This window comes from Drosophila busckii, chromosome 3R (assembly GCF_011750605.1).
Source record: "Drosophila busckii strain San Diego stock center, stock number 13000-0081.31 chromosome 3R, ASM1175060v1, whole genome shotgun sequence".
Lineage (NCBI taxonomy): Eukaryota > Metazoa > Arthropoda > Insecta > Diptera > Drosophilidae > Drosophila > Drosophila busckii.
In genome coordinates, this window is record NC_046607.1 from 11,521,276 (window position 1) to 11,538,065 (window position 16,790).

Sequence of the window (16,790 nt, forward strand, 5' to 3'; positions counted from 1 at the left end):
CGTTAGCTATAGCACGATTGGCACCTTGTGTGGGATTTTTTGCGGTATCGATATTGCCACGTGATTGCGAATTGTCGCGTCGTGTGCAGGCTGGTGTCTCGTGTCGTTTGTCGCTGTGTCTAGTTTACTCGGATAAGTTTCACGGACGAAGTGAGGCAATATGTAATAGTCTCTGTGTGCTTTCTTCGCGTGTGTTTAGTGCGCGCTGCGAGTTGAGTGCTTTGTGCTGTTTCCAGTCTAGACAAAGCTTATCGCAATACGCAGTGCTGTGTTACATTGCATGTCTCTAAATTATATTCGATTACGCTTATGGTAATTTTTGAATCTGTGGTCTGACGGAGTTTATATATTGTGGATTTGTATTATCGATATCTTGATGTCTGTTATATTTGACGGGCATAGTGGAAAGTGCGTTTCATTGTTTGGTTGGTTGTATGTTCTGTCTGGCTGCCACAAGTCGCGATGGCAACAGTTTTGAATCGTAATAAGCGACAGTGCTGTGCATGGGAGAGGTGCACAAGCGATGGAAACAAAAGATAAAGATGAGAGCTTTAGTCGAGATCGACATACAGTAGTACAAGATCTCGACAAACTAACTGATCTAGTGTGCAGCCCCAATCAGTGTGTTAGGCTTAGATTGAAGGGAATGATGGACATCGCAGCGGTGTGAGTTACTGAGACGAGACTCTACTATCTCCTCGTGAGCGCGCCGATCATTATTGATCAGGGTCGAGAATGCTCGCGTTCTGGACAGAAATAGCGTGAAAGCGCCAGCGCGCTGCGCTCTGGCACTGAGCGCGTTAAAGGTTAGGTGCGGGACTCTAGTGTGCGCCAGGCAGCAGCTCATGTATTGCAGTTAGTGCCTTGTATTGAGCGTTGCAAGAAACAGCGTGCTCCCACCTCAGCGTCATTTGTCATTTGTCGGATCTATTGGCCTGCTTGATGTCGTATTGCTCGCTAAGCTGTTGATTTGCTGGCATTATGCTCAGTGTCGAAGAGATTATTGGTCGTTTATTGTGGAGCTCAGTACGACCGGAGGAGCGCAGGTCGTTTCGCGGCTATTGGCGAATCCAATAATGCTGTATTCTAGGTAGCGGTCACATATGCAGCTGCAGGGGTATTAAGAAGCGTATAATACAAAGGAATATAGCGCTCTCAGGTCTGGAAAAATGTGCTCTTTTATAGTTTTGATGTATTGAAATAGATTGTGTATATTAGCGAATGATAGTGTTTTCCTGAGAAGACGGTTTTAGCGTATATTTACTCTACTGGGCGTTGCCGATGTGGTTCGTTGTTATGGTTGTGGTGGTAGGTGGGTGCCAGTCTGTGCAGGGTTTTACAAATTGTGTGCTTGGGATGAGAAAGAACTGGTATAGTCAGCGAGATCTGGGGTAGGCTGGGGCGTGGGTGTGTCTGGCTGGCGTCGCCTGCTGCTGCTGTGACGTGTTATGCTGGATCGTTCGCAATCTTTTGCTCGGAAATAAAGATGTTCGTAATGTTTCTGTGACTTTCGATCGTGTTTGTATGATGGCTATTTTCGTCTTGGGCTTCTTGTTCTGCTTAATTTGTTTAGCCATGTTCCTGTAGCTGCAGTCTGTCTGTTTGTTGGTGGCTGCGCTGTTGTGTTGTTTGTTCTGGGCAATTGTTTGGTTTCATAATGGTTAGATTAATGCTGCGAGGTCCGCGGTGGAGGTCATTTGATGGCTCTAAGTTTGTGGATGTAATAGTATGTATGTTTACTTTGTGATATAGCGATTTTTCCTAAGTATTATGGCTGTTACTTTGGGTGGTTTTGTCTGCTGCTCTATGGTGGTCCGTTTCGTGGGTGTGCTGGTAGGCTCGGCTCTGCCACGCTTAGTCGGTATATGGTTACGCGTGTAACTGCGATCACTGGTGATTGTGTGATGTGTATTTCTTTGTTGCTTGTGAATAGTGTGTTTAACTGTCTCTTTTATTGTATGTTTGCGCTCCACTTGTCAAGGTGGGGTAGGCAACAGTGTTGGGACGGCAGTTTCTTGACTAATATATGGTGTTGTTATGAATTACTTTTTCAATTCGGTTGGTGAAATTTTTTGTTTGCCTTATAACTAGTGTCCATGATGATTTGTGTGATCGTGATAGCTTTTATTTTCATTATTGATCTCATTTCGTGCGTTTTGATTCGATGTGTGTTGTTCCGGATTCTACGATTTGGTGGTTTGAGCGCGTTTCGCAGACGTGTATTGTGCTGTCGCGCGGTGTTTGAGAGCTAGACAGAGCGCATATCTTTGTTGTATGTGGTTTCGACTGTGATTCGCTCATGGTGATCACCTCTCTGTCATAGCGGTATGAGTTGTCTGGTTTGTGTGATTACTCTATTTGTTGGGATATTTGTTGGTGGTGATATTAGAGTGTGGCTCTATCGACGCTCTGTTTCTGTTTGTTTAGACTAGTGCATCCTATTTGAGGTTATCGTGGTGGGGTGGTGATAGTTTATAGGTTTTATGCGCTATACATGTTATTGGGCACTATGATATATTTGTCGCGATTTGAAGTTCAAAGATGTTTTCGTATATTTGATTCTTTTGGAAATTATCGTTAATGTTCTAGGCTTATCTATGGCCAGCAATTTATTTGTGTTTTTTCTATTGCTATTGAATTATAATTTTGTAGAATTAAAGATGCTGGCTATATAGCTGTGTGTGTATATTTTTTATATATTAATACTTTACATTATGCTTATGTCTATCTGATCGTTGTGTGATCAATTATTTTTCAGGTAAAACATTTCTGTTAGAATTGATACACTTTTAGCAATCTGCTATTTGCTTCTTTGCCTTGGACCTGATGGGTTTTACATCTGCGCTCGCTCTGATTGTCTTTGCTAGTCATTCTGCTATTTTTATGTACGTCTTATTATTATAGACTTTGTATAATCGGCTGTGTTGTAGGCTAGTTGGTGTGCTCGAGTTGTCAGTGTGATCTCTAGACCAGGAGATACGCGCATGCTCAGATGTTATTTGCTCGTGTTTGGCTGTTAGAATTGACTACAAGCCATTTGTAGTTGTAAATTGTATATGCAATTCTGAATCTGTTAGTTGTGTTAGTGCGGGTTCATCGGGGCTTTGTGAGGCTGTTGTATTTGTTCTGTGCTGGCTGGTAGCGGTGGCTTCTCTTGGTTTGGTCGGGTCGGTTTGGTGGGTGTGCAAAAACAATCTGTTTATTTATGAGTCGCTTTAGGTCTGACGAGCGCTGGTATTATGCTTTGTGTCGCGATTGCTAAACTGATCATCTAGTGTGATAAGCATCGCGAATATGGAATTTTCTATTGCTAGGTATATGAGGCTGTAGTGTTTGTTTTCCTCTATTAGCTCCTTTGTTGTTTGTGTGTCCCTGGTTGATTTTGATCAAATAATTTGGCTTTCTGCTCTAGTGTAGTTGATAGTGCTCTTAGAGCCAATTTTTTAGTAATATGTGGTCATCCGAATCACAATGTGCGTGTAATTCAAATGATAGGAGAGAGCAGTAGTAGGCAGAGGGATGGATTACGACAAGATTTTCGAGAGTGGTTGCGTGCTGAGTGCATTCTGTCAACAGGCAGAGAATTTGGGATGCTGTGAGGGCATCTCTGAGTTTTTTGTTGTGCCAGTCATCATAATCACTATTGTTTCTGTGCGTATATGTGTGATGTTGCACTGTCAAGTGCTTGCTGTCCATGCTCTTTGCGCTGAGCTGTACGTGACCTCTGACTGAAGTATGGAATGGGCTGAGCTGATCGATGAGCCAATTGGAAGGTGTCACACACTCATCTGTTACTGGTGCTTTGTCTTGTTGGCTCCTTTATATTGGTCTTTGGTGTTGCCGTGTATATGCGTCGTGCTCTCTCGTGGTTCTGGAACATGGCTGAGGCTATACAAGGTGAAGCGTTTGATGTGTGTGGTGTTTCTGAGTGTGGGTGTTGTGTGTGGTGTTTTATATGGTGTTGATTTGTGTGCATAGTGCATGACGGCGTGGTTGTGGTTGTTCTTAAATCTTATCTGCGCTCGAATATCGCTGATGCGCAATTTGTCGCTCGTTAGTAGGCCAGCTAGGCTATTTGTTGGCTTTGTTTGGGTAATTGTGTCAGATTCTAATGTTGTGTTTGATAGGTGCTTTGCGGCGTTTTCTTCTCATGTTCTCTTTGCGCGTCGACGCCCTTTGACTGATTGTTGACACTAGTCGTGTGTACTAATATTTATTTGCTTACATACTGGTTGTTTTTATATCAAACGATTTTTGTGAGTTCTGTGTGTATTTGTTCTACAGTATCTGCGTACGGTCTTCTACTCAATATTCGATATATAGATGTGCGCTGTACTCAATACATACTAATCAGGTCAGTTGAATCTGTGTGTTCGAGTATGTTTATTGCTTTCATTAGTTTTATTCTATTAAATGCTGAGGATATATTGTGGTCTATGTTGTTATGATATTTAATAGTTGTTTGTATATTTCTCAGATATGTGATGTTATGAGTGTATAAGTGCTATCATATTCTTTAACTTCATTGTTTTGAACCCCTTGTCCCTCATTTGAATTTACGCTGTTTGGATTCTCAGTAGGAGCTTAACGCTCTCTGTAATCTGAATTGACCTTGGTGTGATACTATTGCATGTTTTTGCTTTTTGATCTTCATTGACTCTAACCTTGAATATGCAAATTCCACTAGAAATTTGTTGCATGTTTTTCAAACTAAATTAAGCAACACACAATCTGCTAATAATGCCGACAGCTACTCAAACAGTAGCAACAACAGCTAATTAGACACACACGTAACATCATTTAAAGCAATTTTCTTGCACAGCACAAAACGCCAGTGGCCAAGTGGGAAAATCGTAAAAGCAAAAAAAGTACCGAACAAAAAGAAAGCAAAGCGCAAAATTATTACGGAAAATAATTTTAATTAGATATTTTTGCTATGCGTGTAGTGTTATTGGAAAGAGCCAAAAGCAGGTGCTTGCCAACGCCTCAGCCTCAAACGCTTGCAATTTAGGATTTTCAGCTAATGAGCCAAGCCAAGTGGCCTTTTGGTGTTTTTCAATCGAAATCAGATGAGATATTAAAAAAAAAAAAGGAAAAGCATGCAGCCAAGTAAAAAATATATGAACATTTTTAAATTGAGAAATTTGTCGAGTATTTGATTTAAGCTTTGAGCTATCAACAGCAATTTAATGCGTCGAATCACAGTTAGTAAGTAATTATTTTTAGTTTGCTCGAATTGTTGAGCAATTAACCCAAATTAAGTTCTGCATTGTGCGTGCATTTTATGAATAATTTAATATCTATCAGCATTCATTAGTGATGAGATGAATGAATATAGAATATCAATAGAAGACTGTCAACTGTCATGCTGCTGAAAATTTCATTAAAATAATTATAACAAACAGGCGCAAAGCAAAAGGTAAAACCAAACACAGAGCAGAGCAGAGCAGAGCTCAACACAAATGCCTGTCAAGCGTGTAAAATGTAATGCATAATTGATGACAAACCGAAACCAATCAATCATAAAATGTCAACTTTAACGAAGAAGCGGAGCGAAGGAGGGCATAGCGCACATACAATAAAACTGTCATTAAAGCGTCGGTCCGAAAATATGTAAAGTAAACATTAAACAGTGAACTGCTGCCGGCCGGCATAGAGAATTTTAAATCAATAAATTTATAATTTATTTGCAAATTTTATACCATAAAAGTGAGGCAAAAAATAAATATATATAAAAGTCCATTTGACGCTAAAGATAATACATCGTTATCGCCCAACAATATTAAATTACATAGAATTCCAAAAATGATTATGACACGTAAAATATTGTAAAATTAATGCAAATTGCTAACTTACTCACATCGGTTGAGAACGCAACAAATTTGGGGCTGAGCACACAAAATCCGGTTTAAATAAATATAAAATATATTATACGCTCCCCAATAATAATAATAATAATTCCATTTCACAAACAATATGTGCGGCCGCCAATTTATTGTCAGCTCGTGCAGCAAAAATATTTTCATGTTAATTAAAGTGAAAATCGAGGTGCACATATTTGTGCGCATGAAATGCATAACGAACCGTTATTCAATTATTAATTATATTACATATTTTTAATAAACTGACAGTATATTAAACAATACAGCGTGTACAAAAACACAAAAGCGAAATCGATGAATTTTAATCGAAACAATGTCCATGGCGTGTTTATTTTTTCCGAATTCTGGATTCTGTTAATCATCAAGGTAATTAAAGCGTTAAATTGAAAACAAAAGCGTCTCGTTTTGGCTGCTAAAAGTTATCCCAGCTCCAGTCGACTGGCGACTGGGCAAAAGTTGAGCCAAGTCAGAAACTTTCTGCCACAAAAGGCGGCATGTTAAGTCTTGTAGCAAGCATAGGTTGCCAAGTGGTTTCATTGAGCAGCCGAACAGACAAGCATAACAATAATGAGTTGTAAGCAACAACTTTATACAAAAGGATTAAAGAACAATACGCATAGCTATAGTAAAGTCTGTGTGTGTGTGTGAAGCCTGACAGACAAACTTAAGTAAGTGAATGAAAGTAAAGTCTGGATGGATTAACACAAAGCTAAAATATTCTAAAAACATTTTTTAATTACAAAACATCTCTAAAGACAAATTCAAAGAGCTGTCGTCTTGCAGCTTCTTTCTAAATGTTGCAACCACAATAAATATAATCTAGCAACAAGGGTTTAAATGTGCTATTACCATGGTCTATTAGACAAACACACATACACAATTGTGAGCGTGTGTGTGTGTGTGTGGGGGGGGTGATAATGCCCGATAAAATCCAGTCACGAGCCACAACAAAAGGCTTAAATGCTGGGCTTTCAAACTAAGCCCACAAACGGTTTACGCTTAGCAAAAGCCCAAGCACGTTTATTTGCTGAAAGACTTTAACTTGTATAAAAGATAGTTTTGTTGATTACGACAAGCGTAATTCAATAACAAAGCACACCTGTGTTAAGTACAAGACGAGGCATCGAGATGCGTTTTAATAAATCCCACGCTTACCCAAAAAAAAATAAAATCAAAAACTTTTCGTAATAGTGCAACTGTCTCGGTCTCAGTTTCAGTTTCAGTCTCAGGCTTTGCTTAGCCGCCATAAAAAACAAATCTAAACTTTAAGTCATACACTCTGTGGCGGCGGTTTGCGACAAGCTGCTGCTGCTGCTGCTGCTGCTCAAGATATTGCTGTATAAAAGTTGTATGGTATGTAGATGTATATTTTGCGCCTTGCATTTGCTTTCGGCAGTAAAAGTTTTTAATAATAACCGCAATACATGAATATAAACATTTATATTACAGCCTCATAATACGTACGGGGCGTTGCTCAAAGTCGCACACGTTGCACGTTGCGTATGAGCAACGGCTGCAAGCAAACACACACAGCAGCAGCGAGTTGAGCGAGAGACTGAAGGAGGTAAACATTGCTCGCTCGCTCGTTGTGTCTGTTTATTATCTCAGTGTGTGCGTGTGTGTGTGTGTACTCAAAAGATTGAAGGTTAACGTGCATGCATGGCTGCTCTCTATATCTGGCTCATTCTCATGCCGCAGAGTAAGTACAAGCCGAGATGGGCGTAGCAGCTGCAGCTGTCATAAATGTAAAGTTAAAGTGTGTACATGTTTGTGTGGGTTACTTTGAGCTGCTGCGAGGTAACTTAAGCTACTTAAAACATGTAAGATTGCTATTTTCGAATACATTCGGCGTTGCAAAGTTTTCAACCTTTCACATAATAATAACTTGTAGTTCTATTTGTTTGTTTGGGGGCTAGCAAATTAAGACTCTGTACAAAAAAGTGAGTGGTGTTCTTCGCGTTTAGTGGTGCAAAGAAAATCAGTAACAATTATAGCAATCCCAATTACATGGAGTAGTCAATTCTTTAACTTTAAATTTAATTGAAAAAAATTAATTGTTCGCTTTGTAATTTGTTAATTAGAATAACAGAAGTATCAGATTTCAAGTGAACCCAACTACTTGATCAAATCTTTAAGGTTTTGTTTAGCTCATTTCAAGTGAACCCAAATCTTTAAAGTTTTGTTTAGCTCATCTATTAGAAAGATCAAGGATGTGGTGTCTTCCGAGTCTTCTGGGTGAAATACTAAAAAATGAGTCTCTTCTTTTTTTAGTTGGGATTATCAGAAGCCTAAATATTTATGTCCTTATGATAACTGCATTTGAGACATAGTAAGGAATATTAACAATTTATCGTTTTGTCTTAAGAGTGGAACTCTAGTATCCATTTAAGATATATAAATATAAACGAAATTCATGGAAGGTATGCTTGGTATACTTAAAATAGTAAATTGTGAGCCCAACATTATAAATTGACGCGTTCCTTTATCATAAAGTTGAATGGCACATTCAGTAGACCAAAGTGGGTAACTACAACTCAACTCAGTTAAAAACCTTTGCATATTTCGCGCTTAACCCACCCACCCCAAGCTTTGACAACTTAATTAAGCATCGAACGTGGTCCATTGACGGAATTGCCTTTGGATCCAGTCGATGCATGCTAAGAGCCAACGCCAACGTAGCTCGTTTCCTGTTTCCTACATGCCGCAACATCCTGTGACAGCAATCCAACAATGCGTATAGTATAAAAAGAATAATAATATTATGAGCTATTGAAGTGAAATTAAAATTGCACAAGAAGTTGACGATGATAAATGTTGCACAAAAGGCGGAAATGATAGAAAATGTTTTAATGTTGCATGGGGCACACACACACACAGAGAGAGAGAGAGAGAGACACGGAATCACTCAAAAAAAAAATAGGACTTGTGTACAGGTGAATGGAATAAAAGAGCTTGGGCATTGAGGCGGTAGCTTCGAGCTTATTGTGCTTATTGATTGATTGTTGCGCAGTCAATTGTTAAAGTCTAGAGTGAATTGAAAATATTTAAATCTGCAGGCTTAGCTAATTTGCTCGAACTCTCGTCGAGTTCAGACACTTTGTAATCAATCTTTTTGTATGTTTTTAATTAAATCAAATACCATATCCTGTTGCGTCATGCTCCTTGGCACATTTCATTGCCTACTCACTTCCATTTACACAATCACAGTCACAGTCACAGTCACAATTAAATAAGAATCAAACGCATGTAAATGAAATCAATATACGCCCAGCCCCAACAGCCGCTGACACGCCTCTCACTCCGAACCAATAAAAATCTCAATCGAAATCATAATGAAAATGAAATAAAACACTGCTGTTATGAAGGGCGACAAAAATCTTCGAGTGGAAATTGCATACACTTGACAGCTAGAGCGCAAAAGGCAGAAAAATAATACAATGCTAGAGCTGGGAGAGGTGGGAGAGGCGTGGAAGCAACTCCGCGACGTTTGACGTTTCGATTACAATTCAGAAGGCAGAAGGAGGAGGAAAAAAAATGGTTGAAGAAAAGAGATTCTGAATTCGTTTGTTGCTTATGGCTTAACATTTCCTTTTGCCAATTGCTTTGCTTGCTCTTTGCCGCTTTCTCGTTCTGGTTCTCTCGCGTTCTAACGCTTTGTTTACCACTCAATTGAATTTTTAATCGTTTCTGCATTTAACTTTTGTATTGTGTGCAGCGAGTGCTTCTCCACTTTTCACTTTTACTGAACGCTCAACATCTTGAGCTCTTTCCTTATCGGTAACCCAACAGTCTTTGTCCACTACCGCACTCTACTTCTCTCTCTCTCTCTCTCTCTCTCTCTCTCTCATGCTACAATTTAGACCACTTGACTATCATTGTTTACATTTACAAATTGCTCGCTTGTCCGCAAATTGCAGCGCGTTTGCTTCTTCTTCTATTTTCGTGGACGAGTAAAGCACTTTCAACCATATTTTTCGTATCTCTTGGCTCCATGTTCCGGTTTGCGTTACGTCCTCTTTTTTTTTTTTGGCAAAACGTCGCTTGAGGCTTGGCAAAATGTTGTAACAAAAGCAAATGTCGCTTTCCTGTTTGCCTTTGCTTTTGGCTGCTCTCACTTGGGCATCTCGCTTGCTTTTTTTTTCAATCATTTGGCCGCTTGCGGTTTCTATTCGCTTTTTGTTTATATTTGCCATGCCCGTACCCTCACCTTCGCGTACTCTCCGCATACACAAAGCCCAACTGCCTCAGACAGTCTGTTGATTTATCATGATTTTATTTGGCTACTGAACTTCCTTCGAGCATTTGGCTTTTATTTGTTCTTTTTGATTTCTTTGTGTGAAGCAGCAAAAACATCAATTGCTGGCCGAATATTCAAGCAATTTTTCGATCAAATCTATCGAAGTCGAAAGCACTTAACGGCATTTTCAATTGTTTGCTAATAATCAATAGTTGGAATCAATAGTTAAGGAATAGTTTTCAACTGAAGGCAAGTACTTTGATTCTATTTAAGCTAATGACATATATCGATTGACAATTTTAACTCTTTGAGGACTTGAGCAAGACATAATGCCTTATATTTTAGGCAGTGGAAATTTTTCTATGCGCTGCAGAAACTCAGTGACAATAGCTGAAAACGAAAGCGCAATTTATAATGCGCCATAAGGATGGCATAAAAGAGCGAAAGTGAGCAAACAAAGAACTTGCTTAAGAGCATAAAGAGTACGAGTTAATGACTCTACAAAATTGTTTCACACTTTGTAGAGTTTAACTGTTGCATTTGTATGACAAAAAGAAATTGCAATTTTATAGTTAAATTATAATATATTAAAAGTAAGAACAAAGCACATGACACTTGCAATTGTTTATATTTATTATTATACGATATAGTTAAGTTGCAATATGTTGTATATTTTTAACATGTTACGTCATGCTGCAAAAATGACAACACCCGGCTTCAGTTCTCTGCTCTCTGCTCTTACTCTTATAACTGCGCGCGCTCTCGCTCTCTCACGCATGCGCGCTCTCTTTGTTATGCTGCCGAAGTTCAAGGAGTGGACGAAGTCTTGTAGAGTTTGTCTTTGACTGTTGCACTTGCAACAAGTTGCTTCAAGTTTTTCCCCTCATTGGCAACACCAGCACATTGTTGGCTTATTGTGGCCCTTTGTCTAGCTGGGGGTTTTGCTGTCGGGTATGTCATTTGAACTTAATTGCATAAATGCCAAGTCAGGTAGAAAATTTGCCAAAAAGCTAATTAATTTGTAGATACAGCTGTGGTCGACAACAAAATCAATACTCAATAGAGAAGAGGCACACGCAATATGCCTTGAAATGCATGCAAATCCAACTTGGAATTAAATAATAAATTACTTGCAAATATCCAAATTTTATTGCAGTTGAACGGATTTCAAATGTGGCTATTACAGCTGTGAGAGCTTACTGTATCAAATGGCAATCAAGACAAGCGTCAACTGTCAAGTGCTGGACAGCGCCAGCAGCGACAGCAAATAGAAATTTAATTCAATTAATTAGGTTTTCACTTAGCAGCTGCTGCTGCTGTCTCCACACACAAACTTGCTCCAACCAGCGTTTGCTGCATTGTGCAATGTAAATTGAATTAAGCCAAGTTGCACTATGGAATGCACACACGCACACCTATATATATATGTGTGTGTGTGTGTGAGTGCAGCTCGGCAGCTATAACTGTAACTATAACAACATTTATACACACACACATTCGCACGCTTGCCTCTAGATAATCACATTTGATGTGTGCTGTAAATCATATTACGCATACGCCAAGTAAGCGCCAAAGCGCGCATGAAAATATTTCAGTTTATTATGTATACATGTATCATATGCTGCTTTTGCTACTTGATTGTTGTTTAACTTAATTAGCCTGTCCTGTCCTCTGAGTCAGTTGGGAAATTGCCGTTGCCGTTGCATAAATTCTGATGCGTTGCAAGCCGGGAGAGATGGAGGAAAATCGAGGACAATGTATAACTCTATTTTGATTAGGTGTGCGCCTTTGTGTCACACACAAGCTGCAGCTACAATTAGCCACAGCCCTGCTCTATACTTAATTCAATAAAATGCACAGCAAATTGCTTTATACATACCAATTTGTTATATAGTTTAAGTTTAAGTTTAAGTTTAAGCTTACCTGCAAAGAAAATAATTCAAATGTAATTATAAGTTTGAGTGTTAAATTTATTTTCTATACTGAGTAGACAAACTTTAGCAAGTGAAACGAAACGTGTGTAAAAGCTGGCAAAACAGAGATGAAAGCAATTTAACGATAGAATGACACACACCGTGTCAAAAGTGCAGAGCACAAAGGCACAAATAAAAACAAACAAAAATTGAGAGCAAGCGCAAGCGGGCGGCAGACACAAAATTCACATGGCCGGACATGCTACACAAATTTTCATGTTCAACATGAATTGGGTGGTCAGTTGTTGCTGCTATTGAAAAGAGTCTGCTCACAGAAAATGGAAACAAAAAAAAAACACTCGCCAACCAAGCAACAATTTCCATAAAAAACAAGAACAACCAGAGCAACAGCATTGGCAACAGTAGCGAGCTGCTGTTAACTAACAAAAGTGTAGCCAAAAGCAAGAGTGAGAAAACAAGTAAACGTTATGTAAACGGCTTTATGCTGTTATTTTCCAAATGAGTGAGAATTATTAAAGGACATTATTGCAGCTTCATGAAACACACACACACGCCCCCAACACATGTGCATAGAAATTGACTGAAAATTATTGCAAATGTTGTTGGAAAGCCTAACATAATTACATCAATTGGCTTATGTGCAACGAAATGTAAACTTGAATAAAAAATAGATACACACATATGAATATAGCTACCGTTTTTATAGCATACATTCGAGCGTTAACTGAGATATAAAGTTAAAATAGCGCTAACTAATCAATTAAGTTATTTCTGCAAAATACGTTAAACAATGCCCAGATGAAATATTTTCAATTACTAACGATAACGATTTGAAATAATTTAGAAATAATAAGCGATTCAAATATTTTCTACCAAAATAACAAAATTTTATTTAGTTATTTTCTATGAAAACCTTGACGTTGATTTATTAATCGAGTGTCTAAATCAACCAACAATAAAATAATCTAATTACTTTGACTTATCCACACTAATCCCGCATTACTTTCAAAATAATTTAAATTGAATTATTAGTTCAATTCAATTATTATTTATGCTTGAGTGTTAATTCTGCACACTTTATAGAAATGAAAATTCTTTAAATGTTAAATAGCTTTGAGCTGAATTTACACTCCAGCGGGCTTGGAATACTTATTACCCAGCATACGTGGCTGGCTGTGCATAATATTCATCCTTTGCATTTCATAAATGAAACATGTGCATAACATTATTAATACTTTAGCGTCGCGACGGCACTAGAAAGAATTACGTATACGCCTGCATGTGCTGCCGCTGAGGACAGGCATTGAAATTCATATGTTCAGAGAATTTATGCATTTATTTATTGTTTTGGCAAATTTAATTTAATTGCAAATCATTGCATTCGCCGCTTCTTGTTGTTGTTTTGTTTTTTAAAGCAGAGTCTGCAGTCTGTGCTGTGGAAACTCTCGAGACATACACAAATGCCAATTAGTTTTGCGGCCAACAACCAACAACTTGCCACATACATAACTAGTTTATACCACACGCTAGAGCTAGAGCTAGAACTAAAGATAGTGAGTTTATTGCACAGCTTTCAATTGTGGCCAAGCACTTGAATAATGTTGAAAATATGCTAAACAAACTAAACTGATGCTGCTGCTCGAAAAATGCTTGCATCAAATGAGCGAGTGCCACATGGCTGTGGGCAAAGTTTTGTGGCCAGTGAGTCTCAAAGGTTTGCGGTTTGCACTGGCAAAATATAAAATGTTCGCTATGAATTCTAGCGAATTCTGAATGCGTAGCCAGCAGACACAAAGCTATTTGTTAAAAACAGAAATTAAAAGAAAAAAGCGGAAAAATGTTTAATTGAATGAGTACAAATGTTAACAATTTATGAAACATTAAGGTGTGCCCCACCCACATTAAAGTTTAACATCAAAAGCGCAAATTTGTTCAAATGCAACAATCAAGCGAAAAGTTAAGTTGTAATCAATTTAATAGTTCCTATTACCAGGTAACTGGCCCAGGCTACGTCAGCTGCTTAGCGTTTCTATTGAATTAGTTGCCAAAGTTATTTGTAATTAAAATTCTCTAAATTAATGGCCAACTCAAAATTCAATTAATATGCACAGAAAAGAAAATGTCTGCTTTACATTTGAATTGAAGCTCATTAAAAGCAGCAAATGCAAGAGTACAAATTACAATCAAAGCAACAACAACAACAACAACAACAGCAACGAACAAACAATACAACAACAAAGTTTAGCGTCGCCAAAGTTCAAGCTTCTTGGTTGAAGCGCAGCAGAGCGAACGCGCTAGCAAAATCCAAGGTGAATTTTAATGAAAAATATAATTATAATTCATGCAGATTTGTGTTGTCGACACGAGTGGCAGCAAAAGTTTGCCAAAAACTTTATATTATTATTATTATTGCCACAGAGCGAGCAGTTTGGGTGGCTCTTCTTCTTGTTGTTGTTGTTGTTGTTGCCGTGTTATGTTGTCTATGGGAATTAAAATGTAATTATGCTGTAAGAAACATACAACATTGCATACTTGACTAGCTGAGTGTCGAATGGAATTAATGTGAGACAAGAGCAACCAAAATATTGACAATGCAAAGCTTAATTATAAACTAAAGTTGTGGCCAGGCATGCTAAATATTATTTAAATATTAAATCAAGCTTGAATCAATGCACAGCTTATCATTTAATTAACTGCATAATATCAAATTTCAAACTCTGCTCGTTTAGTTGCTGCAATTGCAATTTGTGGCTATGCGCAAATTCAAGGAATTGCAACATGATGTTGCAAGCAGCCAAGTAAAGTGACAGGCGCTAACACAAAAGCTGTTGTCAGTTGCCCTGTCTTAGTGTGATTGGCAAACGTCTATTTGGATGACGCACAATGGGAAGAAGTGGCTGTTGCCGCCCCGTTGCCGCCAAAACATTCAATGGCGATGAGCTTGAAAGGGTTGACAGCTTTTTAACTATGAAACAAAAGCCGCACAAAAGTGCAGCAGCCATTAAGCAGAAGCGGCATATGCAGAGCTAAATGCAAATATAAGTGCTGTGTGTGTGGCCATCATTTAATGAGCACACATTGTCTAAGCATGCAAAAGCTGAAAAGCTGACTCTGAATAGCTGACTCTACACTAATGAGATGCACGACGGTGCACAGCACAAATGTAAGGATATATATATCTCAACATACTATGCGGCTTTCGTTTGAATCGCGTAAATTAGCAAAGCGCCTTCTTAACTGCACTTTGATGCCTTCAGAATCCACTCGACCCGCTGGCATGCGTTCCACGCCGCCGTACAAAAGCCGCCATAAGCGCAGTTAATGATGATTATTAGCATAATAGCAGCAGCACCACCCACCAGCTGAAAGTGGCAAGTGGCAGCGGCGTGCGACGTGCGGCTGTAGGCAGCGCTTTTCGTTATTTAGACAATGAGGTTGTCCAAAATGTTTAATTAATTGCAAGCCTTGAAAATGTCCAAACTTGACAGCTTTTGTCTTTTGCTTGAAGGCGGCGCCTTCATAAAACCGCATTTTTAATTAACGCTTATGTAAAATGGAAATGCTAAAACTAACAGCGAAAAGAAAATGCAATTCGAGCATTACGTGTTGGTTAAACAAAGCTAAGCCTGCACTAAACTAACGCGAACGATTGTGCAACGCGCATTGCGCCAACAATTTACGCCTCAATGGAGCGTAACGTGTTATAAACATATTTGAAAATTCAATAACACAAAAGCAGCAAAATTATCTAACATTTGCTTAGCTCTCCCATTGGCAATCAGCACTTTAACCCTTTTGCTCAGTTGTCTTGCGTGCTGCTACACATAACTTTATTCAAATTCTATAAACAATACGTGAAGACAATAAAGTTCACAGAGCCATAAAAAACTATTAAATATCACTTTTTGCAGCACATTAAGAATTTCTCTTCCACTCATTTTTGTGTGTGTGTGTGCGGCAATTTATTTGTGTCAGAGTCGTCAGCAAAGCTATCAGCATACAGCCAAGCCATGTGCTGTCTCCCAGCTAAATGTAGCGTAAATATAAAAGCCATGAAACCACATAGCATAGCACAGTGGAGTAGAGGTAGAGCAGATAGCAATGGGCGATAAGCAAGTACCCACAAATTTGTCGATATATATTTTATTTATTTGCGTGTCACATGCAAAAGATAATAAAAGCAGCAGCGCAGGCTTTCAAAAGAAATTACATGGCGACAAACGAAAGAGCAGAAAGGGTTGCCACAGCGCTTTAAGAATATGGCAACACCATTAAAATGCACTCAACTGGAATCTAGAGGTGTAAGCTCTACTGCTGCTTTTTCCTATAGACAAAGCAACTCACTGTCTCACCGACTCACTGACTCACTCCATTCATGGCAATGTACGAGCGACTGTCACCAATTGTTTTTATGGGCAACGCCACGCCCTATTAAACACGTGTATGTGCCGCCAAAGAGTTAAGCAAATGAAGTTGCCTGACAACTGCAACTGACACTGATTGCCAGGCGCCTGCCTGCATTAATTATTTACAATTCAGTATGGCAACACTGGTCGCCACGCGCACAATACAGTGCAATTAGTATTTGCCGTGATTGTATTTTAGTTCACGTTTTGTTTTTGTTCTGTTTTTTTTTTTTGTTTTGGCGCATGCATGTTGATTAACGTTGGCATTTATCCGAAAATAAAATCTGGGCCAATTGTTGATTGTAATGACCGCTCTGTGCAGTTGACCGCA

At 38.7% G+C, this 16,790-nt stretch overlaps 1 protein-coding gene across 1 annotated transcript in view; it reads right to left on the reverse strand.

Moving 5' to 3' along the window:
* Positions 1-914: 914 nt before the first annotated feature.
* The window catches only part of LOC108601257 (maternal protein pumilio), a 45,591-nt gene continuing 29,715 nt past the window's right edge, over positions 915-16,790 (reverse strand). Inside the window, exon 8 of the mRNA XM_033293906.1 lies at positions 915-1,058. Within this exon, the coding sequence (XP_033149797.1) occupies positions 915-1,058 (144 nt within the window). The remainder of the gene's footprint in view (positions 1,059-16,790) is intronic.